The 24,593-nt window shown below is 33.9% G+C and overlaps 4 protein-coding genes and 1 pseudogene across 5 annotated transcripts; 3 read left to right on the top strand and 2 right to left on the bottom strand.

Moving 5' to 3' along the window:
* Positions 1–210: 210 nt before the first annotated feature.
* On the bottom strand, positions 211–4,328 carry GONST4 (golgi nucleotide sugar transporter 4). 2 transcript variants are annotated; one of them, XM_022287404.2, is made up of 2 exons: positions 2,907–4,328; positions 211–367 (listed from the first exon to the last, which is right to left on the bottom strand). In XM_022287404.2, exons 1-2 carry the CDS (start codon positions 3,907–3,909, stop codon positions 330–332), a joined length of 1,041 nt encoding a protein of 346 aa, XP_022143096.1. In that variant the 5' UTR covers positions 3,910–4,328; the 3' UTR covers positions 211–329. The 2 variants fall into 2 exon arrangements, with proteins under 2 accessions (XP_022143096.1, XP_022143097.1); XM_022287405.2 differs by having other exon boundaries at positions 2,919–4,328.
* On the top strand, positions 508–2,215 carry LOC148209941 (pentatricopeptide repeat-containing protein At1g08070, chloroplastic-like; annotated as a pseudogene).
* A 9,140-nt stretch (positions 4,329–13,468) lies between the features above and the next one.
* RPT6A (regulatory particle triple-A ATPase 6A) lies at positions 13,469–17,601 on the top strand. The gene is made up of 9 exons (XM_022287448.2): positions 13,469–13,734; positions 14,202–14,299; positions 15,060–15,284; positions 15,435–15,497; positions 15,591–15,754; positions 15,862–16,018; positions 16,110–16,208; positions 17,012–17,122; positions 17,201–17,601. The coding sequence occupies exons 1-9, from the start codon at positions 13,536–13,538 to the stop codon at positions 17,339–17,341; spliced, it is 1,257 nt and encodes a 418-aa protein (XP_022143140.1). The 5' UTR covers positions 13,469–13,535; the 3' UTR covers positions 17,342–17,601.
* A 1,412-nt stretch (positions 17,602–19,013) lies between these two features.
* Positions 19,014–20,006, top strand: LOC111013086 (EG45-like domain containing protein). The gene is made up of 3 exons (XM_022287458.2): positions 19,014–19,379; positions 19,459–19,765; positions 19,843–20,006. The coding sequence occupies exons 1-3, from the start codon at positions 19,241–19,243 to the stop codon at positions 19,847–19,849; spliced, it is 453 nt and encodes a 150-aa protein (XP_022143150.1). The 5' UTR covers positions 19,014–19,240; the 3' UTR covers positions 19,850–20,006.
* A 1,351-nt stretch (positions 20,007–21,357) lies between these two features.
* On the bottom strand, positions 21,358–24,175 carry LOC111013138 (SH3/FCH domain protein). The gene is made up of 4 exons (XM_022287529.2): positions 24,002–24,175; positions 23,789–23,865; positions 23,578–23,668; positions 21,358–21,689 (listed from the first exon to the last, which is right to left on the bottom strand). The coding sequence occupies exons 1-4, from the start codon at positions 24,028–24,030 to the stop codon at positions 21,659–21,661; spliced, it is 228 nt and encodes a 75-aa protein (XP_022143221.1). The 5' UTR covers positions 24,031–24,175; the 3' UTR covers positions 21,358–21,658.
* Positions 24,176–24,593: the final 418 nt, after the last annotated feature.

The following is a 24,593-nucleotide window of genomic DNA, read 5'->3' as shown; positions in this document are numbered from 1 at the left end:
AGGGAATATTTAATTAAACATTTTTGTTATGATTCCTAAATTTAAAAAAAAAATAATCCTTATCATGAATTTTTGTAAATTATTATTTCTTTTATAGTACAACATGTAGAGATGGGAGATTGAACTCACAATTTCTTAATTGTAGATATATATCAATTACCGGCGAATTATACTCGATTTTACGATGTCGTGTTGCAAATAAATGAAGGGTTGCATGAATAAATACTTGATTAACGAAACAATACCACAGTGATCAAAGTAGTTTAGAAGGCAAAATTTAAGAACTAATTAATTCCCATTCCCAATCCCAATAGTTGAAAGTTGATGGTCTAAAACATCGGTTTGGGTCTGTATCTCCTAATGCCATCTGCAATGTAACATAAAAAAGTGTCAATGCAATGTAATTAACACTTCAAAATTTTTAAAATCGTAAATACAAAATTATTGAATTTAAACCAAAAATAAACAACTTACATAGAACTTTTAGTTATATATAATGCAAGGGAAATGCGCGGTAATGGCGGTGCCTGTGCCACGGCCACCGCCAAAACTAGCAGAAGCAGCTCATTTCAACCGCACCCATGTCTCTTCACTTGCAATTCCATTATTCTCGCTTCTTTTCTATCAACAAATGGTCGGTCGTTGACGGTCGTCTTCTTTGTTCAAGGCCACTCCACAAACCTCGGGTTCACTTCAGATTCTTATATTCAGAACACTTTGATGTATTCTGTACTCGAATTCTGGGTGTTTGGTTGAGGCACAGAAGGTGTTCGACAAAATGCTGGATACAAGTCTGGTTTCTTGGGCAACCATGGTTGGTGCTTCTGAGCAGTGGGATGGACCAGAGAAGGCCATTGAACGAGGTTGAGAATGTGAAAGCCAATGGCGTTGCCTTGATTAGCGTTTTGACTGCTTGTGCCATCGCAAGGGATTTGAAGACGCTGAAACGGGTGAACGAGTGCATTGATGACAATGGTTCTGGGTACCATAATGTGTTGATGACGGCTCGAATTTGATTGCTAGAGATTTGTTTGACAGAATCAGAATGCCTCAGAAGAACTTGTTCTGTTGGGGCATCATAGTTAATGGACATGTAGAGGATAGTGACTATGAAGAGGCTTTCCTGCTCTTCTGTGAAATGCAACTGAAGGGGATCAAAGGCGATAAGGGTTAGTTTGCTGGTTGCTTGCAGCTATTTGGGAGAAAAGAGAAAATCGAGATGGATCTTGCATTAGGTACGGCGCTTGTTGACATGTATGCTAAATGTGGGAGCATAGAGAGTGCGACTAAGGTTTTCCAAGAACTTCCAGAGAAAGATGTTATGACTTGGACGGCTTTGATTCTTGGCTTTGCGATGTCTGGACTAGGAGAGAAGGCCTTGAAGTATTTCAACGAGATGCAGAAGAGTGAAGTATTTCAAAGTAATGTCTAATGTGTATGGAATTCAACCTGGAATTGAACACTATGGCTGTATGGTTGATTTATTAGGCAGAGTTGGTCGCATAGCTGAAGCAGAGGAGTTGATTCAGAATATGCCAATGGAAGCAGATCACTTTACTCTGGGAGGGCTTCTTGGTGCCTGCAGAACTGAGAAATCAGCCCAACAGCTTCTGAAACTTGATCCCAAGATGCTGGAACATAAGTTCTATCAAGTGGGAAGGATCTAAAAGGATCAGACCACTCATGGCAGAAAGAAAGTTGAATAAGCCCCCTGGTTGCAGCTTGATTGAGGTTAGTGGAGTGGTCCATCAATTTGGGAAGGGTGATTCTTCTCATCCTCAGTCAAGGGAAATCTATACGATGCTAGACGACATGATTAGTAAGTTGAAGGAAGCTGGCTACATTCCTGAGAAATCAGAAGTTCTGTTTGAGATGGATAAAGAAGAAAAGGTGACTGCTCTTAGCCTTCACTCGAATTGTGAAAAATCTTTGTGTTTGCACTGATTGCCACTCTGCTCTTAAGATCATCTCAAAGGTTTTACAAAAGAGAAATAGTTGTACGAGACCGCAATAGGTTTCACCATTTAAGAATGGATGTAGTTTTTGTGGAGATTTCTGGTGATCATTCATAAATATCAACACAGCAGAAGTTAAAGATTGCTGTTCAGTTTGACTCAAATATCAGTGGATTGTTTGAGGAGATTATGGAGTAGGAGAACTAAAGTACCAAACCGACATAGAGTTAAATAAAGATGACCCACCCCCCTCCCACCACGAGAGAGAGAGAGATAGAGACAGAGAGACATGAATAAATTAATCCTTAACCAAGCAGTAAGATGATGGATAAGTTTGACGATCAGCTGTTGAAATTGAAAGTAAACAAGAGGTCCAATAAACTCTGCATCCAACAGCTCAAAGAGCCATTACTGCTAACAACATGGTCCTATGAAGGGTGATATTTTGGCAAGAAAAACGAAATTCTACTTGCAACATCCGTGAAATCTCACAACTCACGAGAGTGTGGTGCTTCTGTTGAGTGAAAAATGAGTAAAAAAAGATTACTTTCAGTGAGGGAAGGTACATTAGATAGTATCTAGTCCATACCATAGAGTTTCTCAGTTTTCAAATATCAGCTAGAGATGTTGAAAGTCTGATCACAATTTGCTGCTACTATGTTTATGTCAAATGAATCCCTGAGCTAAATGCATAAAACCCTTCTATTGCAAATTAGGAATTCGTAGAAAATTGGTATACATATAAGATCCTTGAAAGCATGTATGAATGACAGCCCATGAAAATACATATCAATAGTAATATTCCAGAATGAACTACAGCGTCGAAATTCTTATGTAGAACTTAGAAGATCCCATACCTAAGTTCATATAGAATTCAAATATCCCAGTTTTTTTCATCAGTAGCCAAAAAATCTAAGTTCCAAGAAAAACCTCATACGGAGGAAAGTTTACCAGAAGCCTTGCCTTCATTTTCCTCAAGAAGCTTCTCGTCTCCAGTAGTCTTGAGCGGTGTCGATGAGGCAACGCCAACTCCAGTAACTGACTGCTGATAGAGAACACCCCCTGAAATTGTGAAAAGGAGGCAGACCAAACCAAATGGATTCGCATGCTTATCCCAAATCACCACATTGATAGCAACTGTTAGAAACTTGTTAACTACACCAGTTACTGTAAAGGCAGTAGCAGAAATTGCCTTTCTTGCCGCAAAACCAAAGAAGCTTATGAGAAAACCAAATACACACGATAAGGATACAGCAAAAAATGCATCATACTGAAACCAATCTCCTGCAGCTGAGCCTAAAGCAGCGAAAACATCAGCATACTCTCCAGTAATGAACCAGAAGACAGGGGCCAAGATCAAGGAAATTAGATTATTGTACAGGACAAAACCCCATGTGTTCAGCCCAAGATTTGTAACCATGTGTTTGATGTAAACCATCTCGGTCGTAATTGTCACCAAATAAGCAAATGCCCATGAATAAGCAGTCAAAGTAAATGCAGAATCAGTAGCCACATACCCAACTGCTCCACCCAAAATGATCAGCAGCGATACAAATGTGAGCTTAGATGGACACGGTTGTTTTCTAAACATGGTATCTGCTATCGCAACTAAAAGGGGGGTGCAGGATCTGAATACTATGAAAGTATCCACATTAGCATGACGAAGAAGATTCGTGTTGGTAAAGATTGCGAGATAGAACACAAATGCCGCAGGTAAAAACTTCTTAGCAGTTGCGTATATGAAGGGGTCATGATGCAAAAACCCAAGTTTCCCCAAAACCCAAACTCCAACAGCAGAGGTTAGATACTGCAGCGCCGTCAAAAGGCCAGGGTAGTTAAATTTGGTAATGGCAAACTTGTTTATAACAGCAAGCAAGCTGGAACAAAGAGCATAACCAACCACAAGACCACTGGTTGTGAAGTACTGCTTCGTATCCAATCGAGTGGAAGACATATCAACACCCCCAGAAATCGCAAGCTGAGTAACAAAAGAATTCAAGGTGGCATACGGATTCAAGATCGCGCAGAATAGCAGAAAAATGGGAACAAACAAACGGAATTCTCGGTGGATTACAAATCGAGAATCAAATTAGAAGTAGAGGGTAAATGGGGAGAAGCCAAGAGAGGGTTCGCATCACCGACGAATGGAGGAGCGCGGATCTGGAGCAACAATGGAGGGAAAAATTGAATCGTACAGATGCCCACGCCCCAATGATGTTAATACACCGAGTGAGAGAAATCGAAAGCGCGCTGCAGAGAGAGAAAGCAATCACAAATGGGCACAGAGGAGAGAGAGAAGACTTTAATGAACGCAGAAACAGAGAAACAGAGAAATGGAGGACGCAGCTGTGAATTTCTCGCACAGGAGAAATCAATGGGGTTCTGATTTTATTGAAGACAAAGTACGGAGGTGACAGAGAAAGGCCCATCAAAAGCCCATCAAGTAACGACGTCGTATTTGAAGTTTACCTTTTGTAATTTTTTTTAAGCTCAATTGTGTTGCAATGGTGGAGGATCCAACCATCAAACCATCGACCAATTGCGAAAATTTTTTATACCATACGAGTATATATGGATAATTCTTTCATTTCCTAATCTACTATACTACCATCATGACTATATTAGAATCATGTTAAAATTGATATGGAATCCAGTAACATTAAAAAATTATTAATAAAGATAAAATCATAGCGTGAACAAATGAAGTATGGTACTCTCGTAGTACTGGATTTGAGGATGACAATAAATATTTTTTTTATCTCTTTCAGCTATGTTTGAACTTACTTCGAATATTGCATAATGGTAATTCAATATTACAGAAATATTAACACTAAAGGTGAGGATTCAAATTCACAGTTCTTTTATTGGAGATAAATGGCTTAACTCATTGAATATACTTATATTGACACAAATATATTAAAAATTAATATTTGACTTTATTTAATTTAGTAGTATAAATCACATCTCATTGTTCAAGTACGATAAGAAATTTGACAATATGAACCTAACACAATTAGTTGAAAGATATAACTCCAGTCAAAAGATCGTTTGTTCAAACTCCATCTTATTTTAGAAAAAAACTACATCAAAAAATTACTATAGATTTCAAACTGTGTTTTTCCTTTTTCCCTCCAAACAATGAACGAATGATAATGAATTTTTACTTGTGCTGTGCTGTTAATTTTAAATGATGCAACAATTTTATTAACTTGAGATATTTTCTCTCTCATTATGGCTGCAAGTCACGACAAAACATAGCCATAAAAGATGAGAGGAAAAAAGATTTCTACCACATAGTACACAACTAACCTATCTTATTATAAATATCCTCCCAAAAAAACAAAAACAAAAAAACGAAAAACAAAACAAAATTAATTATCTCATTTTATTCCATAAATAAATAAATAAATAAATATATATATATATAGCCTGTTTCACAAAAAAAAAAAAATACACTACTTCATAAAAATATTGATAATTAGGCATTACTCTAATGACAATTAAAGTGGTTCGAAGCAAAACTTAATTGGTTAGAATATATATTCTTAACGTTTTAATATGAAGTTCGAATCCTCACTTCTACGTGTTGTTGAAATAATAAAAAAATAATAATTAAATCCTTAATTTGTGAATAAAAGTAACTTAGTCAAACTTTAAAAAATATATACAATAATCTTCTTCTTTTTTTTCCCAAAAATAGAGGTATCAATTGACTCTAATATTTAGACTTTCCATCGTATTCGAAAATACAAACAATAATATTTAACTTTAATTAATTTATTATATTGTTTAATGCTATTTATAAAACTACCCCACTTTTAAAAAATATTTTACAAACTACATAACATTTAATTTTTTAAAAAACCACAAATAAACTCAAAACATTAAAAGCTGGTATGATATTGTCTGCTTTGAGCATAACCCTCACGGATTTGCTTTTTGTTCCACCCAAAAGGCATCATATCAATGGAGATAATTGTCCTCTCTTATATACTCATGATCATTCCCTACAAATCCAACGTAACTTATTAGTCCTCCAGAAAAAAATCAATCACTTTCAGTCTCCCATCCCTCACAATAAACCAATGGTGAAAGGATAAGAGAAAATCTTTGTATCAAATTAGTCCATTGCTTAATATATAACCAACAATAATGGTGATGTTATTGTATTACTTCAAACTTTTTAATTACTTGGTCAAACTTGAAAATATATAAATGGTTAGATGTATATAATAATTTTATTATTAAAAAATAAAATTGGGAATTGACTCAATATTAAATCTAGTTAAAGAGAAATATTCAAAGGGAGCAAAGCCCAAAACTTAGGGGAGTTTTTTTGTCATTTATGTCATGTAATATCTCAATCCTTTGATTTTATTTTTTTCAGTTTAATACGTGTGGGTGGAGATTCAATAAAGATTTTTTTTTTCTTTTTTTTAATTCAATATTAACAATTTCATATTTTTTAATTTGGAGGTAGTGCACTAAATTTTTTTCTATGTTTCATCTTTGTACTATAATGGTGATTCAACCCTTGTTCTTTTTTCATTTTTTCCCACTTTTTTAGAAGTATAAAGAAAAAATTTTACATTTTGATCTATAAATTTTCAAAATATATTATTCTAAGTACTTGAACTTTAAAAAAATATAACTATTTTGGTCTCTAAACTTTAGGAAAATAATCATTTTGATATTTAAACTTTTAAAATGTTTATTTTTAACCCAATGATTGTATAAAATAATTCAAAATAGAGATATTGAGAGTTTCAAGACCAAAGTGAAATAAGTTTAAAATTTTTGGTACTAAAATGAGGTTTAAACCATAAAGAAAATATAAGCTTTCTCAAAAAATTTTCCTATAAAAACTTTCCAAAAAGAATCTAAACAAAAAATACAAAATAATATACAACACCATAATGTGCCTGATTTGTTCATAATTGGTATAAACGAAACGTCTTGATATAATATTCTTAAGGTCTTTTTTAGATAGGCTTATAAAATTTTCCTCAAAAATTTCATACATATAAAAGACCAAAGAATATTCATGCATATTAAACTTAGGGACAAAATTAAAGCATAAAAGAAAAACACACATATTCTCTCCTTCAAAATACCTTTGAAAGCTAATTATTATGCAAAGCAAATGAACAAGGATGAGACTCTTGAGAACGTGAAGGGCCAATTTAATTAAACACATATTGTTTCGGAGGAACCAACCGAACAATGGACTCTCTACCATTTCTATAATGATATGATATTGTTTACACGTTACAATGAGTCCACTTTGAACATATAAGCCCTCGTGTTTTCCATTTGGAATCATCCAAAAGATCTCATGCCAATAAAGATGTTGTCCCTTACTTATATGTCATAAATTATTTTTTCTAATCAATGTGAGATTTTGGTTGTATTCTCAACATATATATAATATATGTGTACAAAACCACACACACATATATATATATATATATGCACATATACACTGGAAACTCTCTACTTCTTTTCTAGATACCCCGTATTTCCTATTAGAAAACTATATAGGTAAGCTCTTTAAAAATATCCCTCTAATGTGATATCGTGTCGATATTTGTAAAGTACTCTTCGTAGATAGACTCATGCAGCCGGAGCGTAGTCATAATCTGCATCATCGTCATCGTCGTCTCCTTCCCGTTCGACGACTGGTGTTGAAGCCACGAAATATTTGTACTGCTCGAGATGATCTCCACTACGTGCATGGTTCTTCATCGTCGTCGTGGATGCAATGAACTTGGAAATGGGAACCGTATCGATCGAGAGATAGAGATGTTTGTGGGTTTGAATTGATGATTTAGTGTAGAAATGGGAGAGGATGAAAGGTTTATATAGAGGGAGAAAAGCTAAGGGAAATTTCAATGGTAATTAGCGCTTTTGGAGGCACAAGGGATACACGAGGGAGATTGTGGATAATGTGTAGTAAAGAGTGTCCAACGCCAACTCCCATGTGAACGTGGCACTTTTGAGACAGACAAGTCATCAGACGTTGCCAATAATGTGTGTTTAACACATTGCCAACGTTTGTTGTCCAAGTGGCCTAGACAGAAACACAGATTCGTAGCATTTTTTGAAGAGGATCAACAAAATGAAAAGCAAGAGGAATAATATATTACAAATGATATATATGTGTATGCGATATGCTTTTGCTTTTTGCCAAATTGTGCGATCACTGTTTCGAGTTTGGCTTCTCAGTTATATTGTGTTGTGTTTTGCCCTTCAAAACCAAAACACAAGTATATAATAAATAAATGCCACTTTATTCCACTTATGCCCAAATAAAATAATACAATATTAATTAAAAGATACAACCACACTTTCATGGATGATTATATCTCTATTAAAATATGACAAATTGTCAAAAAAAAAAAAAAAACAGTTGTTATTCATCCCTCACATGAGTGGTATTGGCATGAGATCGATGAATCAAGTAGTATCGGGTAGAATTCAGCATAAACAAAGAAGACATGACATACATGAATTCAAACTCATAACGTCCTCTTGTTCTGAGAGAGCAACACAGTGACAAATGTAGGATTCAAACACAAAACCTAATGGTAGGTGATACCACAAGATCCTATATCTTTGTCATTATGCTTTAATTCTCTCATTTCATTAATCATTAATTCATTTTCAATCCATTAATTCTCTTCTTTCATTAATCATTAATTCATTTTCAATCCATGTTTTATTTATGTGCTTTTAATTATCTTCTACTTTTAGTCCTTAATTATTGTGTGTTTTGTTTTATAGAAATCATTTTATTTCGAAACAATGGGATCATCTCTGTACCATTTTTCTCTTAATTATTAATACGTTTCTTGTGTTTAAACAAAGAGTTTATGATATATCTATTTGTATATTTTTACTCTAGCCCACGTAATTTTACTTTTAGTTTCAATTTAAATACCTCGCACCAATAAAAGGATACTATATTTATTTATACATAATAGTCGATCATTCCAAATTCTAACTGTCTCCGACATCTCAAAACTAAAATCAAGTACCCAACAAGAAATTGGTTTCTCTTGAAGCAAAATATTCTTGAATTGTTTTTGTGAATGCATGTGAAGAACCATTTATCTCAGTATAATATTCACTTCTTTTAATGATTAGATTACCAAAAATTGTATCAATAAATACACATGCATGATGTATATATAGTTAGAAGTGGGAAAATGAAATCATATTGATAAACTAACCAAATTGACAAGTTGCATGTGAAGATGAATTTGTGGTTCCCGTTAATTGTTTCTTCAAATGATATTCCTCGACCCATGAGTTCTCTTTTTTCCCCTTTATTTGTTTGGAAATCTACAAAATATGTTGACATTCTAACACCATACACGACTAGTATTTGTACTTAAAAAAGAAAAACGATTGCGTCAGCCAAATATCATATACATATATATATTCCCCTTTTTTCATCTCTCTTATAATTTCGAAGAGGAAATCTTGTTTTATAATTGAGAATGTTATAATAAGAATATTTAATAATTTTGATGGTTTAATTTGTCAAAATGAGCATAGTTGAGCGATAGTTGACATATATCTCTAACTACGAGATTGTGAGTTCGATCCTCCACTCACACATTTTGTACTAAAAAAAAGAATAAAATAAAATAATTTTTATTGTTTACTGCAAGTTAAATTCAAATAAAAATATTTTCGGTATATCAAATATATTTAGAGTTTAAATCGTATTTTGTTCACGAGTTTTAATATTTATTTTGTTTTGTTTCTTATATTTTAACATATTTTGTTCTAATCCAATCATTTTACATAAAAGTTTTGTTTCCATCAGTGTGGCTAAAATTTTTCAAAAAGCAAGCTTAGAGCAAAGAGATGTATATAAACACTTTTAATTAAGAAAAGAGAAGAACGAAGAGATGTATAAATTAACTGAGAACTAATATATATTTTAGAACTCGTTTGATAATATTTATATTTTTATTATTTATTTATTTATTCTTCTTTAACAAATAAAAGTAGAACTGCATTTTTTATTAAAAAAAGAAAGATATATGTCAATTACCGTCGAGCTATACTCACTTTTTAGCATGTTTCATATCTATTTATTGTTTCTTATTTTCTAAAATTTTGAATATTCAACTTTTATCATTTCAATGATAAAATAAAGTTTTTATTTATGTTTTGAAAAAAAATGGAAACAAAAAAACAAGAAATCTAATTTTGTTGTTTGCAAAAATTTTTTAAAAAATGAGAAATAAAAAATAGAAAACAGTAATCAAACATCTGTGTCTGTGTTTTTTTTAAAATTAAAAACGAAAAATAAGAAATAAGAAAGAAAAAAAAAGGTTAACAAATTAAACGAGCCTAAATGTAAAAATTAGTATATATCAATGAAGCTAAAACGCACATGCTTGAATGTAGACCCAACAAACAAGAAAGAGTCGCTTTCAATTTCCAAAGATAACATCAAAATCCGACAGATGAATTCCAATTTGGTCCACACACAATAATTGGACATTATTTTATAACATTTCTTGAAATACTTTTTAATATTTTATATAATTTAGGATACTCATGATAATTTAATTTAAATTCATTATAAATATTTTTTTTTTAGTATGGCGGATGAAAATTCAACCTAGGATAAATAATATCTATAGCTCAGCCATTATATAAATGATTTTATTATTAAAAGTTAAACTTTAAAGAACTGAAAAAAAAATAGGCTAAATACATTTTCGCTGATTTCTTATTTAAAAAATAGAAAAAAGAAATTTTTAGTTTAATTTTTTTTTCTTTACCGAATTTTATTTTGGTACCGTTTCTAGTTCATAAAATTTTAAAATGTTAATCTCTATCTTAAAAAAAAAAAACTATTTTAGTTGTTGATGTTATTAGAGATCAATATATGTTGCATTTATACTTAAATATTTACCCCCAACCAATACTTATGTAGCTTTTATTCTAGAAAACAGAAAAAAGCAAATTTATATTGCTTCAAGTCGTATTAATACATTTATTCGAAGCTACATCATCAATTTATCGATGATAGATATCAAAGCGAGCATAACTCAGCGGTAATTGGCATATACCTCCATCGATGATAGATTAATAAAAATGATCAAATCTGCTTTTTGAACATTCAAGAATCAAAATAGATATTTTAAAATAGGTAAGTTAGAAGCCAAATTGAGATTTAAATGAAAACTTTTTACCACAACGTTTGTCTAGTATTACAATTCAAGCAAGGCGGGGATTTAACCATAAGAGTGCCAATGCACCTAAATTACATTCATTCGCTCCCATTCATCCCAACAATATCTTTCAACAAGAAATCCAACACCACGCCCCTCCTCCGTTGCGGCCGCCACCACTCCTTGTTACTCTCAAATCTTCCAATCAACTCACGCAGCCGGAGCAAAGTCGTATCCACCGTCATCGTCGTCGTCCCCGTCTCCTTCAATGATTGATGCGGCGGGAGCAATATAACCATAATAATCATCTCGACCCGCTTCTGTGTTCTTCAACGAGGAAGCATTAGGTTTAGAAATGGGAACCATGGTGATGTTTGGAAAAAAAAAAGGAAGAAAGTTAGCTAAAGCTTGGAGAGGCAAAAGAAAGAGGAGATTTTAGGCAAATTTGTGTGAGGGTGTGATGGGTTTTGGTGTGGCTTATATAGGGAAGAGGAGAAGGGAGAAGTTTTAGGGTTTGAGTGGGCTCGTTTTGGGCACAGGGCAGGCACGAGGGTGTGATGGGTTTTCTGTGGCGCCCAACTCCAACCACGCATGGCTTTCTATGTTGGCAATACCACGTTGGATTCAGCTTTGACATTTCATCGAACAGGTGGAAGACAGTGTGTGGGGCAATATACTCAAGTTTTCAACTAAGGAAAATTGGCCCCATTGCCCGAGAGAGAGAGAGAGAGAGAGAGAGAGAGAGAATCTTGAGTATGAGGACCATATATATCAAGATAAGAAGAGCATATCTTATGTCTATTTTAGGGTTTTGTGTTTTGTATTATTATATATCAACCAAAGTGGAGATATGATATGCCTTTTCTCACTCTCTCTCTTTTTCTTCCAAATTGGGGGATTTTACCGTTTTTCTAGCTGTTTTTGGGTTAATGCATTTCTTAAAGGCATTGAGTAGAAACTTTTACAACCGCACTAAAAGCTAGTTTAGTGATATACTGATTATCAAACTAATTATCAAACTGGTGAAAAAGTAAAAAGAACTCAAGGTAATGGGTTCAAACTAACTTCGTGAAAGTTGCCTATCTAACTGTCTTTTAGTAACTAAATGCATTGTAGGGAATCAAGTGGTTAATTTGTGAAATTAGTCAAAGTGTACATTGTTAGAATCAAAGTAGATTTAGATGAAGAGAATGTCGTTGTGCTGTGAAATGAACAATGCATTGAAAGCAATTTTGGCACGACTTAGAGTGTTACATCGTATGCTCACTAGTTACTCCCAAGGTTAATACATATTGTATATCGCTTGAATAAATATTAAAACACATCAGAAATTTGAAGGTTGAGAAATTAAAATAAAATATTTGAAAATTTAGGTACTAAGCTCGTAGAATGGTAAACTAATAATCTAACTTGCATTTTGTATGTTTTAAAGACATGAATCTATATATATTTAAGGGATAATTAATGTTAAGTGTTTCAATTAATTGTATTTTACATTATTAGTTCCAATTTTTATAAGTTATTTTCTTGTATTCTTCGAACCAATGGTTCTACACGTGTCGTCACTATTTATTTGTAGTTTTCTTCCTTTTTTAAACAGTCAGAATCTACTCTGATTTCTCCGGTTTCCTTTTTTATAGCTGTCGTATTTGTTTTAATTAATTAGAAATGAGAGAAACAAACATTTGTATAACTCTGGAATAAATAAGCATGCAGCCGCGTAGCATAATTAATTGCTCCATACATTTATTTACTAAATTAATGATTAAGGCTAAAATAAAGCCAATGAAAATTTTTAATAAACCAAGGTCAAAGCATTATTAAGTCTTCTTTGGTACGAGGTGGTTGTGCTGTTTAACTGTCATGCATGTTTATGATATTTCCCAGGTAAGTCAACACATATTCCAAATTTAATTAAAAGTATTTTTTAATAAATTTTTTTCTTTTTATAAATTAATTTAATATTGACTCATTTCTTTTTAGAACAAGAGCATGTAGGGTGGAATTGATTGGATAGGAACTGACTATATTTTAATTAAAAATATGTGGCTTAACCAGTTCAGCTCATGCTGGCTTGATTATGTTTAATTTTTTTTCGGTAAATTGAAAATAAATTATTATTTTAAAACGAAATTAGAAAAGAAAAAAAGAAAAAAGAAATAGGAAAAATGTTACTCGCTCCAAGTATTACATGGGCTAAGCCTCATGGTATATGGGCTTTTAGCAGGCCCATGAGATGGGCTAATCTTTTAGCAAACTAAGAGAACCGAAATGTGGTCCAGTTGTGGCCCGCTTATAAGTACCTATCTGGCTCTCTCCAATCTCACCGATTTGATTCACCGAAAGAGAAACAAAACGGTTCAGGAAGCACCGATAGTTTCCAATGGCGACGATGGAGTTGGAAACCAAGCTACCGGAGGCTGGACCAGCAGAGACGTGCTCCGCCAAGCCGGCGGCGAAGCAAGGCGAAGGTCTTAGGCAGTATTATCTTCAACACATTCAGGACCTTCAGCTTCAGCTTCGCCTCAAGACTCACAATCTCAATCGTCTTGAAGCTCAGCGAAACGAGCTCAACTCTAGAGGTATCCACTGTCAATTTCTAGGGTTTGGAATTATAATCGGTGGCAGTTTTAGAAATTTTAGACGGAGAGTTGTCTTGATCGGCTTTGCCTTGTCAGATCAACGTCAACGATGATTTTAACTTTTGTTTTTATTTCGTGTGGTGAATTTTGCTTTCTTGGAGCCTGGAACATTTTGCTTCGATTGTTTTCAATGTCGGTCATGTGAATTGAGAAATTTATCATTTCCTTTGACTCCGAATTTATGCGTTTAAAGCGAAACATGGATAATTTGTTGTTGGCGAAGTACATATATGGAATGGTTAACTAAAACTACCAGACAACGAAGTTTTGTGATAGATTTCGTTACGTTTTAGTATATCATTTATGAATTTTGTTCGATCGTGAATGATATAGGATTATAATCTGATGATGCTTTAACACTTAACTCACTTTTTCCAGAATAATTCATGTTGGTTGAAATTGTGTAGTGAGGTTGCTTCGTGAAGAACTTCAGCTGCTTCAGGAACCTGGATCGTATGTTGGAGAAGTGGTCAAAGTCATGGGGAAAAATAAGGTTCTAGTGAAGGTGAGTGATTTATGAAAGTGGTGTAGACGTATGCTTTTCCTGAAGATTTAATCACCAGTTAGATCCATATTTAGGTGCATATCATCCGTGTCTAGATAGAAATTTAGGTGCATATCATCCGTGCCTAGAGTGATTTATGAAAGTGATGTTAGATGTATGCATTTCCTGAAGATTTAATCACCTGTTAGATCCATATTTAGGTGCATATTATCCGTACCTAGATAAGTATTAGTTTCAAAATGGATATCCAGGTGAAGATTTGTTTTGTAGGAAGTGTCATTCATAAGGTTTTTTGTGCTACATTTTTCCACAAATTCTCGGTAGATTTATTGTTTAGTGCGAAAGAAGATATGTGGGTGACAACTTCTGTTTAAACCTTTTGTGAGTAATAGCCTATAGTTTTTAAATTAACTTTGCACGATATGGTCTCACATAAATAAAACCATTTATTTTATGCATAAAACATATAAGGTTGTTTTAAACACAAAAATATAACCTGCAGATTTAGTCCTCAAAATTTATAACATCCTTTGGAAAGGGGCAGTTTAGTTTCAGATTTGGCTTCTTGCTTCTTCAATAACTGCAGCATGATGTTTTGCTTCATGCTGAGGCTAGTGCATCACCTTAAGCTTGCAATGCAATTTCTCTGCATCTGGAATTTATAGTACAAAGGATAAAGGCTTTAAGGTGTGATGCATAATGTGAAGCTACAAGGATGCACACTACATGTCTTTTTCAACTTCTCCCTTTTCCTTTACAGGTGCATCCTGAAGGGAAATATGTTGTAGATATAGACAAAAGCATTGATATCACAAAAATCACACCATCAACTAGGGTTGCTCTTCGAAATGACAGCTATGTTCTTCATTTAGTTTTGCCAAGCAAAGTAGATCCGTTGGTGAATCTTATGAAAGTTGAAAAGGTCCCTGATTCTACCTATGACATGATTGGTGGTCTTGATCAGCAAATTAAGGAGATTAAAGAGGTATTTTCGATTCTTGTTCTTCCATCAGTTCACATTCTCTGATTTACTTTCTTTGCTTGTAGGATGTTGATCAATCAACTGTGAGCTTATGTTTGAATTTTGAAATGTGAAATCATTGTTTCATATTTTCTCATTTGAATTCTTCATTAGGTCATTGAACTTCCAATCAAGCATCCTGAATTATTTGAAAGTCTTGGAATAGCTCAACCAAAGGTAATTTTATAATATGGACCAAGAACTGCTTCCATTTGCTGGTATATTTTTCCTCGAGTCTCACTTTTGCCTTCTTTCTTAAATAATGGATAGGGTGTCTTGCTGTATGGACCTCCTGGTACTGGGAAAACATTATTGGCTCGGGCAGTAGCGCATCACACCGACTGTACTTTCATTAGGGTTTCTGGTTCTGAGCTGGTGCAGAAGTACATTGGAGAAGGTTCAAGAATGGTTAGAGAGCTTTTCGTGATGGCCAGGTCTGTTTAGAATTTCTTTTAGTATTTGTTTTGAATAATTTAACAATTTGGATTTAGGTTAAGGTTTTCCTTTCCATTCTATTCTTAACTTGTTAACTTTTCTACAGGGAACATGCTCCATCTATCATTTTCATGGATGAAATTGACAGTATTGGATCAGCTCGTATGGAATCAGGGAGTGGTAATAGTGATAGTGAGGTGCAGAGAACAATGCTGGAACTTCTTAACCAGCTGGATGGTTTTGAAGCGTCAAACAAGATCAAGGTCTGTGTGGCTAAGTTTTGTAGATTTTGAAAAGAATTAGTAAATCATCATGCTTGTTGACATGGTGTACTAACTACCATCGTATTGACAGGTTTTGATGGCCACAAATCGGATTGATATTCTTGATCAAGCTCTTCTCAGACCTGGACGAATTGATAGAAAAATTGAGTTCCCAAATCCAAATGAGGAGGTACATAACTGTGTTAAATATCCTGGTTGAACCATTTCCTCTCTTGTTTTCTGAAAATTTTCTGGGTAGCTACGTTTTATTAAAATTTTCTAAGTACTTGTATTTGAGATCATGCAATGTGTTTATTCATCAACTATTTAAAGTTGAAGAAAATGAGGCTGAAGTGTAGTGTAATATTCAAAATCTTTAATCAATTCAGTTAGGTAGGTTATATTCTTTTGGATTGGAAGACCTTCTTTCGCTAGGGCTCCCCTTGATGGGCTTTTGTTTTTGTATGCCCGTGGGCTGTGTTTTTGTTCTCTTTTTCATTTATCTTAATGAAAAGTGCAGTTTCTTATATAAAAAAAAATATCTTTAATCAATTGAGGGTGATTCCTTTTATATCCTTGTGCCCAACTAGAAATTTTTATTAGGAGATTCATCAAGGAGTTTCAGGTATGGTGGAAAGTTGTTTGTCCACATCGAAATATGAGTTAGATCTAGAAGTTAAAAATGGACTGAAACAGCCTGAGCATATGGTGTGGCACCACCCTACTCACAGACTTGCAAAAAGATCTTTAGCCGCCCCGTAAATGATGGTGTGCAGTGCAGCTGAAATCTGATGGACCTCCTCTTATTTTTTAAAAATATTTATGAATTATATATTTTTAGAAATATAATAGCATATATTTCCTTAAATCCTTCAGCTTTATGTTTAGTTTAATACTTAGATCTCAAACTTTAGAACTGTGTTGAAATATAGGCCATTCACTTTTGTCTTTTTTAATCTGTATGACGTTACAATATTTCATCTCTCAATGCAGTCTCGTTTTGATATCTTGAAAATACATTCAAGAAAAATGAACCTAATGCGGGGGATTGATTTGAAGAAGATTGCTGAGAAGATGAATGGTGCATCTGGTGCTGAACTTAAGGTTGGTCAGACTTCTACATGAAACTCTCCTGTTTTCTGCTTCAGATGAACTTCAATGTCGATCTCCTGTTTATTGCAGGCCGTTTGCACAGAAGCTGGAATGTTTGCTCTAAGGGAAAGAAGAGTGCACGTGACACAGGAAGATTTTGAGATGGCAGTTGCGAAGGTAATGAAGAAGGATACAGATAAGAACATGTCCTTGCGGAAGCTCTGGAAGTAGATTAAAGTTTACCGATCCGCTATGTTCGTTGCTCACAAACTAAACTCTCAAACCAATACGCTCATCGGTTGACTGGCTCCTGTTGGGAATTAAAGGACGGTAGACTCTTCCCTCCATGTAAGCTTCTCCAAGTCCTTACACTCAAAATGCGTATGCCTATTCCCACTTTGAAAATTGAATACTCTGGAGGACCCTCATGGCTGTCTTGTACGTCAAATTGTGATACATTTTGTTCTGAAGGGCATTTGTGCTTTCTTGTCGATATTCTCTTATTTTCCAGGTCTTCGGGTGGGAACGGAACACTCTTTTCCCCTCCATAGAACACTTTTTCTTGGGAGAGGAATTTTCATGTGGTACAAGTCTCTGAAGAAAAATTAAAATTTGTATTTCCTTTATCAAATTTCCTTCTTTTTAAAAAAATAGTTTTTAGTCAATTTCCCCACATGGTTTTTTTTTTTTTTTTTTTTTTTTATAATTTTCGCTGATGTTACAGGCCTTAAGAATGATAGTTTAGTCAAATTATGCATTCAAGATAGGGTGACATTTTTGTAAGATTATTTTATGGGAGTCGCATGTGGGGGATGTTCGGAAAGATAAAGTTTTAATATGCATTGTCATTATTAGGCAACTTGTCACTCATGTCAACTTCTTTTTCCAAGGATAATGATTTTTCAATATGCAAGAAATGAAGAAAATTTTATATCTTATTTTAAATCTTATTTCTGTTCCTAGTTTTGGTTCCCCAATTTTGATAAAAAAAAAAAAAATTGTTTGTCCTCGTTAGTATTTTACTCATAATTTTAACACACTCATTTTGAAGTTCTATGTAGCTTTAAAATATGTCCAAACAATATCTATTCGCTAGGTAATTAATATAATGACAAATAGTTTCGTGTTCAACTACAATGGAAGTTCAGAGATTACGACAAAATGAATTTTAAATAAAATACGATTTTTCAAGTTAACATATTATTTTGTTGGTTTATTTTGGTCCTTGTATTTTCAAAGTGAGTAGTTTCAATTTTTATTTATTTTAGTTTTGTAATTTCAAAATGTTTTGTTTGGGTCTCTTTATCCTTTAATATAAATTTATTACTGTATTTTAAGAAATTTAGCAAGGGAAGAATTTTTCTAAAATTATAATACATTAGGATCAAAATGATCACAAATTATAGGGATCAAAATTAATGTTTTGGATTAAAATGAAAGAAGAATAAAAATGGACATGTTAAAGGCATAGGGAATAAAATAGTGTTTTATTATTATTATCTGCTCTTTTATCATTGGTTGATTGGAATAAATCATTGGGTCAAAAAGCTAAAAAAAAAGTCGATGCTCAAAGCGACAATAAATCATTGGCCCATAACATTTCCCAACTGTTTGAAAACGATTGAATTTATGTTCCCTTGACTTTAATATGCCTAATTGCTTAATTAAATAATGAAGAATAGTAAGAGCATCATCAAATTATTCAATTTATTTTAACATGGGAAATTTATATTTATAATTCAATTTGTTTAATTATAACTTGAGTTTGTATAAGATTTTTGTGTTTTTTTTAATCGAGTTTTGATTATTAAGTTAGGTATAGAAGTAAACGACGTTAAATAATATTAAGCGTGGAAGCAACTCCAAATTCTTATAATTAAACAATATTCTCACCCAAATTCTTAAACTAAACAACAATTTATAAGTCAAGGCTCCCACTTGCTTTATCGTGGAAGTTTCCCACTTTTCCAATCAATTTTATGATTATTCAAATTAGAGCAAAGCAGCCAAATCCAGATCCCAACCTCTCACCCACATTGACTTTCAAAACCCCAATTTTTTAATAGTTAATTCAATTGGAAGCTCTAAAAGCGAATCTTTCTTCAATCTCTAATTTTCCGGAGACGGAAAATGTTGAGAAATGGATCTCAAAATCCCCTCCAATGGCGGTGGCGGCGGCGGGTTCTCTTCTTCCTCTTGGTGTCTCTCCTTCTCCAGTCCTCCCATGGCGACGTCGGCACTGCTTCCAGATACCCTCCTCCTTATTCCCGTAAGAATCCGCAAAACATTTGGACTCCGTCTTGAAATTTTGTTAGTTGTTAATTAGGGCTTTGAATTTGGGGGTGCAGCGACGGCGTGTTTCGGCGGCGATTTGAGTCAGTTCCCGACGAGCAACCTGTTCGGGGCGGCCGGAGATGGGATTTGGGAGAACGGAGCAGCGTGTGGGAGACAGTATTTCGTGAGGTGCTTTAGCGCGTCGGAGCCGGACGCTTGCGTGGCGGATCAGACGGTCCAGATTACAATCGTCGATCACGCGGCGAAGATCGTGTCGACTCCGACGGCCGCCGGAACGACCATGATTCTGTCCACGACGGCGTACAATTCCATCGCCAATTCATCCTCTTCTGTTCAGTTCATCACCGTCGAATTTCAGCAGTAATTTCTGGCTTCTGTCTTTTTTTTTTTTTCTCATAATTGGAATATTGATGGTAAAAATGTTGTTATTGTTGCAGGGTATAAATTACAAAAGCAACCAATTCGTGGGTGAAATTATTGTAAGTTCTTCACTTGCTTGGCTTTTAAATTGCGGTATCAATTGCATAATCTATCAATATTGCATGTAGCCAAATTTATATAATTAATTAATGAGAAATTAAAGATTTCCATATTTTTGGCAGACGTTTATGTTTATTTTTACATTCTTTTGTTTGTTTTGTTTTGTGATTGGTGTTATAATCTCAAGGATTAAATAATGGGGTGTACATAAAACCAAAAATACATAATAAGAACTGGTTCAACTTTTTATGCTATATTCTTAGTTTGGTTCAACTTAAATTAGGTACTCTAAGATTAGATCCAATAAAAATAGTTGGTTTGATTGGGTCAAGTTGCATATAAATCAAACTAATCATTAGCAGCGGTGGATATAGAATTTTACGGAGCTGTGTAAAAATAAATTTGAACCTATTTAAATATTTTGATTATAAATGGGTTAAACTTCAAAATTTATCCTTAAACTGTAAATCCTTAAATATTCAATTTTGCATCAAATAAATAAAAAGTATCTGAGTATAGCTTAGCGGTAATTGACATATCCCTCTAACCATGAGGTTGTGAGTTCGATCTCCCACCTCCACATGTTGTACTAAAAAATAAAGTTGGAATAAATTGAAAATAGAAACAAGAAACTAGTTATACTTAATGGTATGTTTGATTGTCAATTTGGATTCTATTTCTTGTTTTTAGATTGAATTCAATGAATTTAGCACGGTTTAACAGATTTATTAAAATAAAAAAATGTTAATAAATTAATTAATATTATTTTAAACTAAACTATGTATATACATATATATATATATTTTAGTACAACAGGATAGAAGATTAAACTCACAACCTCTCGATTAAGAGATTAGTTGCTTTGACAACTAAACTAAATATTTATTTTCTAACTACTACTAATACAAATATATGGCTAAAATACACGTCCAAATCTACTACATAACACAAATATAAAAACATTGAAAACAAATAATTAAATCCTATTTTTGATAAACAAATAATTAAATTCTATTTTTCATTTAATTTGTTGTTTTCAAATTTTGTTTTCTAAATTTCTAATAACCAACCAAATGCACCATAAATTTTTTACTAAAATTAAAAATGAGAAAAAAAATAAAATCAAATAACAAAAACGAATTGAAACAACATAGATTACTAATTAAACATTTTTTTAAAGTGGAGTGCACTGTACGATAAGTGCATAATTTGATTTTACTTGTACATCATTTTGAAGTACATGTTTAGAAATAAGACATTTCATTTTTCTCGTATAGAATTCATTGGTTGAAGGAAGAAATACATGTTTTTTTAGTACAAGATTTGAACCCGGAACTTTCTTACTAAAATATAATACTTTAACCAATTAAACTATGAAGAAATAGATTGAAGGGAAGAACCCGACAAAAAAAAAAAAAGTTGATAAAGAGGAGAATAAAGGGAGGAAGGAGATTAAAAAAAAGTAGAGGGGGTTTAAATATGATGAGGGTTCAAAATGTCCCCAATCTATCATTATTTCATCATATTACCCCAATGCAATACAATACAATTCACTTTCACAAAATAATAATAACTCTTCATTTTTTTCCTTCCTCCAAGACAATGAAAGGGGCAACATATTGGAATAAGATGTAATGAAGATACATTCTCTTGCACAAAATTTATAAAGAAGGGAAAGAAAAAGTTAGTTTAGGGTTTAGCAATGGGAAAAAAAAAAGACATGGGAGAAGGTCTGAATTTGAGTTTGAGTTGGATGATGGATGAGTTCCACATTCACTTGCTCTCAGCGTCGTAAATATCAGTTCTGAACAAAACCAAAGCATCCAATGGACATGGAGTGTCAAGGAAATACAACACAACTAGCCAACTCACAGCCATATGCAAATCCAAATGCAATGATATAAGCAAACCAAGTGAAATGCAGTAACAACAAAGACGTTACCAAAATAGAATAAATGGTCACCCGTTACCAAAGCGAGCCCAGTTGCCACAACCACAATACCGAATACAATGGAAGGCATATATATCTTCATGGGGCATGTTGCCCAATCACCTCATATATGATAAATCTAGCTTATGAAATTTACCTCTCTTCGAACTACAAACTTTTATAACTCTATATCAAACCCTAAACGTCATCGACCCATGTTTACTGGACCCATGAGCCAAACAAAAACATTTCCGAAGGGCATTTGAGGTTATTAAGGCTAACACAAATGAGTTTGTTCTTACCAATACCAACTTGGTTTTATGCAAAGTATATGTAAAAATGGAAAATGTCACGAGATTATCACCATTTGATCAAGTAGAACAACCATGATCAGTAGGGAAAAGGAATTGAGTAGAGCAATGTAATGATGCAAAGGACATCACCATGTTAGGATGCCAAAGAATGCAAACAAAGTCCTACATTGGCTAGGGAAGGGAGTGATCCATGATATATAGAAGGGAAAATTATATCTACCAGTATAAAGCATTTCGGGTGAAATCAAAAGCAAAGCCATGAGAGTCATCTCCAAAGTAGACAATATCATACCATTGTGGAGATACTCGGGGGTTCTGTTGTCCTTAACAATTCACATAGTGAAAACTACACTATGCCATTGAGAAAAAGTTACACAAGCAGCAAGGACCACTTCTAAAAAATTACAAGCATTCCCACTGAACTCATTACCTAATAGCTCCAAATAATCCATATATGTAGCTTAAGACTGAGGGATTTCGACCGAAGTTGCAAACAAGAACCACAAAAGTTAAATAGCAAATATGAATCTAGACAACTTTAACTGTAAGACATTGCTACAGCCTAAGGGCTTTTTGGCAAACAAAACTTCTCACCTGTGCCTGCAGAATGTTACTCTTTTGACAGTAAGCAGCGACTGTGAAAATCACTAGCTCGTGTCAAAGCCTACAGGCATGCCTTGGGAGCCATTACTCAAGTCTTAAGTCCCCGTCCCTAGACAATGATTTCTACACTTGATCAACAACATTAAGAAACCAAAAAAGACACGGTTTGGCAACCTATGAATATCCTTCATGAAGTCCAACAAGGTTCTCCATCATTAAACTCCTCCATCCTCCTTTCTATCCTTTTCTGTCTAGTTTCTGCAGATTTCCACAAATTGCACTTGTATGACTACATGTCAATACAATGGTAACACACATTGATGGATTTTCCGAAGACCCATAATACATGACACACTCAGAGAATGTGGAGAAAGCACATTTCTCAGAGCAATCGACTTCAACGCGACAAATCTGTAATACTTAAGAATTTATACTAAGACCATTTCCAGTTCTTTTCCAACTCTACGATAAATGATGAGGAAGCACGTTTTTCAGATTAATTGACATCTACGACTCTATAATACTTTTGAGTAGACCAAAACTATTTCAAACTCTACACTTAAGCTGAACGATCCACATAAATGTAACTAGATCCCCTTTATTTTTTATCAACTTGGTTCTATCGAATTCGATCTCAACAGTACCATTCTAAAGAATATAAATCATCAAATGGGAAGGGTTTTGGCGAATCATAACAATTCTCAGACAAGATTGTAAATTCTAAGAAACAGAGGATGCAGATCAACAGAAAATGGACAGAGAAATATTGAAATCGAAAGATTCAAGAATTCGCATGCAATATGATATGAGCAATGATTAAAGCAAATATAAAAGTTAAAGGATACACCAGGTAAAAGCCATGGGCAAAAGCACCGGCCAACACCGCCGTGAACAGCCGATCCCTCACAACCGGGTTCTTACGCAGCGCGATTCTGACTGAAAAATCAATGGCACAAATTTAGAATCTCGTTCCAACGAAACCCCAGATGGAAAATAATCACAAAGGCTCCAAAAAAGAGAAAAAAAAAAAGAAACCTATAAGAAAAAAATACTTACTGAGAGGAAGAACAGGGGCATATACGAGAGGAACCAAGAACTTAATTGGCGCTCCTTGCTTCTTCCGAACAGCCTCACTATTCAATTTCAGCACCAAACAATAAGAGGAGGAAAAATTTTCACTTTCGGAGATTCAGATAATCGACCCTAATGCCAATGGAAAATGAATCGAACGTTTATGAAGAAAATCACGAGAATTTTTCAAAGACCCACCGAGTAGCGGGATCGTAGGGGGCGGCCATGGCGGAGCTCTCGAACCGGCGGCTATTGGAAAATGAAAATCAACTTCAGCCCGCGGGAATGGCAACTGGTAAATAATTTCACTAGCGATCCTCTCGGTTCGATTTTCTCCTTTTTTCTTACAGAAAAAAAAAATAATAATTTGCCAATGAACATTTTATTGACAGAGAATTTTGATCCAAGTTTTAAAGTGATCCAAAATGAATCAAGGACACACAAGCACTACGCAAAAAACAGGTCCATTTTTTGGAGTAATCCAAAACCTCCAATTCTGATTCGATCCAGAAGGGAGAAGCAGCACTTTGGGTTGATTGGCCCAAACCCACATAATCCAAACAATACAAAACTTCAAGAATTGGATAGTCTCTTCATAAAGCTAAAGCTGAACATTCAAAATTTCTAAATCCGAGAATAAGCTTCCCAACACTCGAATCAAAACTCATACCTAGCATCAAAATATTATAACACTCCTATATTAATATAAACAAAAGTTGATTAATTTTGAGTCTCATTTTTTGTGAATTTTCCTGTGAATAACTAACCTCTTCAGCTTCCTACTTTGCAC

Source organism: Momordica charantia (genome assembly GCF_013281855.1).
Source record: "Momordica charantia cultivar OHB3-1 chromosome 8 unlocalized genomic scaffold, Mcharantia_2.0 BLBB01000008.1, whole genome shotgun sequence".
In the NCBI taxonomy this organism is placed as follows: Eukaryota; Viridiplantae; Streptophyta; class Magnoliopsida; order Cucurbitales; family Cucurbitaceae; genus Momordica; species Momordica charantia.
Note: the sequence above shows the minus strand (reverse complement) of the source record. Positions and strands in the feature narration are given on the sequence as shown.

What these genes read in the sequence shown, in the direction of transcription:
- LOC111013138 (XM_022287529.2), bottom strand. Translation starts at nt 24,030, where the DNA reads ATGGCCGCCCCCTACGATCCCGCTACTCG. An exon ending in TGCCCCTGTTCTTCCTCTCA is followed by an intron (nt 23,669 to 23,788) that starts GTAAGTATTTTT and finishes TTGATTTTTCAG; the next exon opens with TCAGAATCGCGCTGCGTAAG. An exon ending in GCCCATGGCTTTTACCTGGT is followed by an intron (nt 21,690 to 23,577) that starts GTATCCTTTAAC and finishes GGTTTTGTTCAG; the next exon opens with AACTGATATTTACGACGCTG.
- GONST4 (XM_022287404.2), bottom strand. Translation starts at nt 3,909, where the DNA reads ATGTCTTCCACTCGATTGGATACGAAGCAGTACTTCACAACCAGTGGT. An exon ending in AAATGAAGGCAAGGCTTCTG is followed by an intron (nt 368 to 2,906) that starts GTAAACTTTCCT and finishes GTTACATTGCAG; the next exon opens with ATGGCATTAGGAGATACAGA.
- LOC111013086 (XM_022287458.2), top strand. Translation starts at nt 19,241, where the DNA reads ATGTTGAGAAATGGATCTCAAAATCCCCTCCAATGGCGGTGGCGGCGG. An exon ending in ATACCCTCCTCCTTATTCCC is followed by an intron (nt 19,380 to 19,458) that starts GTAAGAATCCGC and finishes TTGGGGGTGCAG; the next exon opens with CGACGGCGTGTTTCGGCGGC.
- RPT6A (XM_022287448.2), top strand. Translation starts at nt 13,536, where the DNA reads ATGGCGACGATGGAGTTGGAAACCAAGCTACCGGAGGCTGGACCAGCA. An exon ending in AAAATAAGGTTCTAGTGAAG is followed by an intron (nt 14,300 to 15,059) that starts GTGAGTGATTTA and finishes TTTCCTTTACAG; the next exon opens with GTGCATCCTGAAGGGAAATA. An exon ending in GAGCTTTTCGTGATGGCCAG is followed by an intron (nt 15,755 to 15,861) that starts GTCTGTTTAGAA and finishes ACTTTTCTACAG; the next exon opens with GGAACATGCTCCATCTATCA.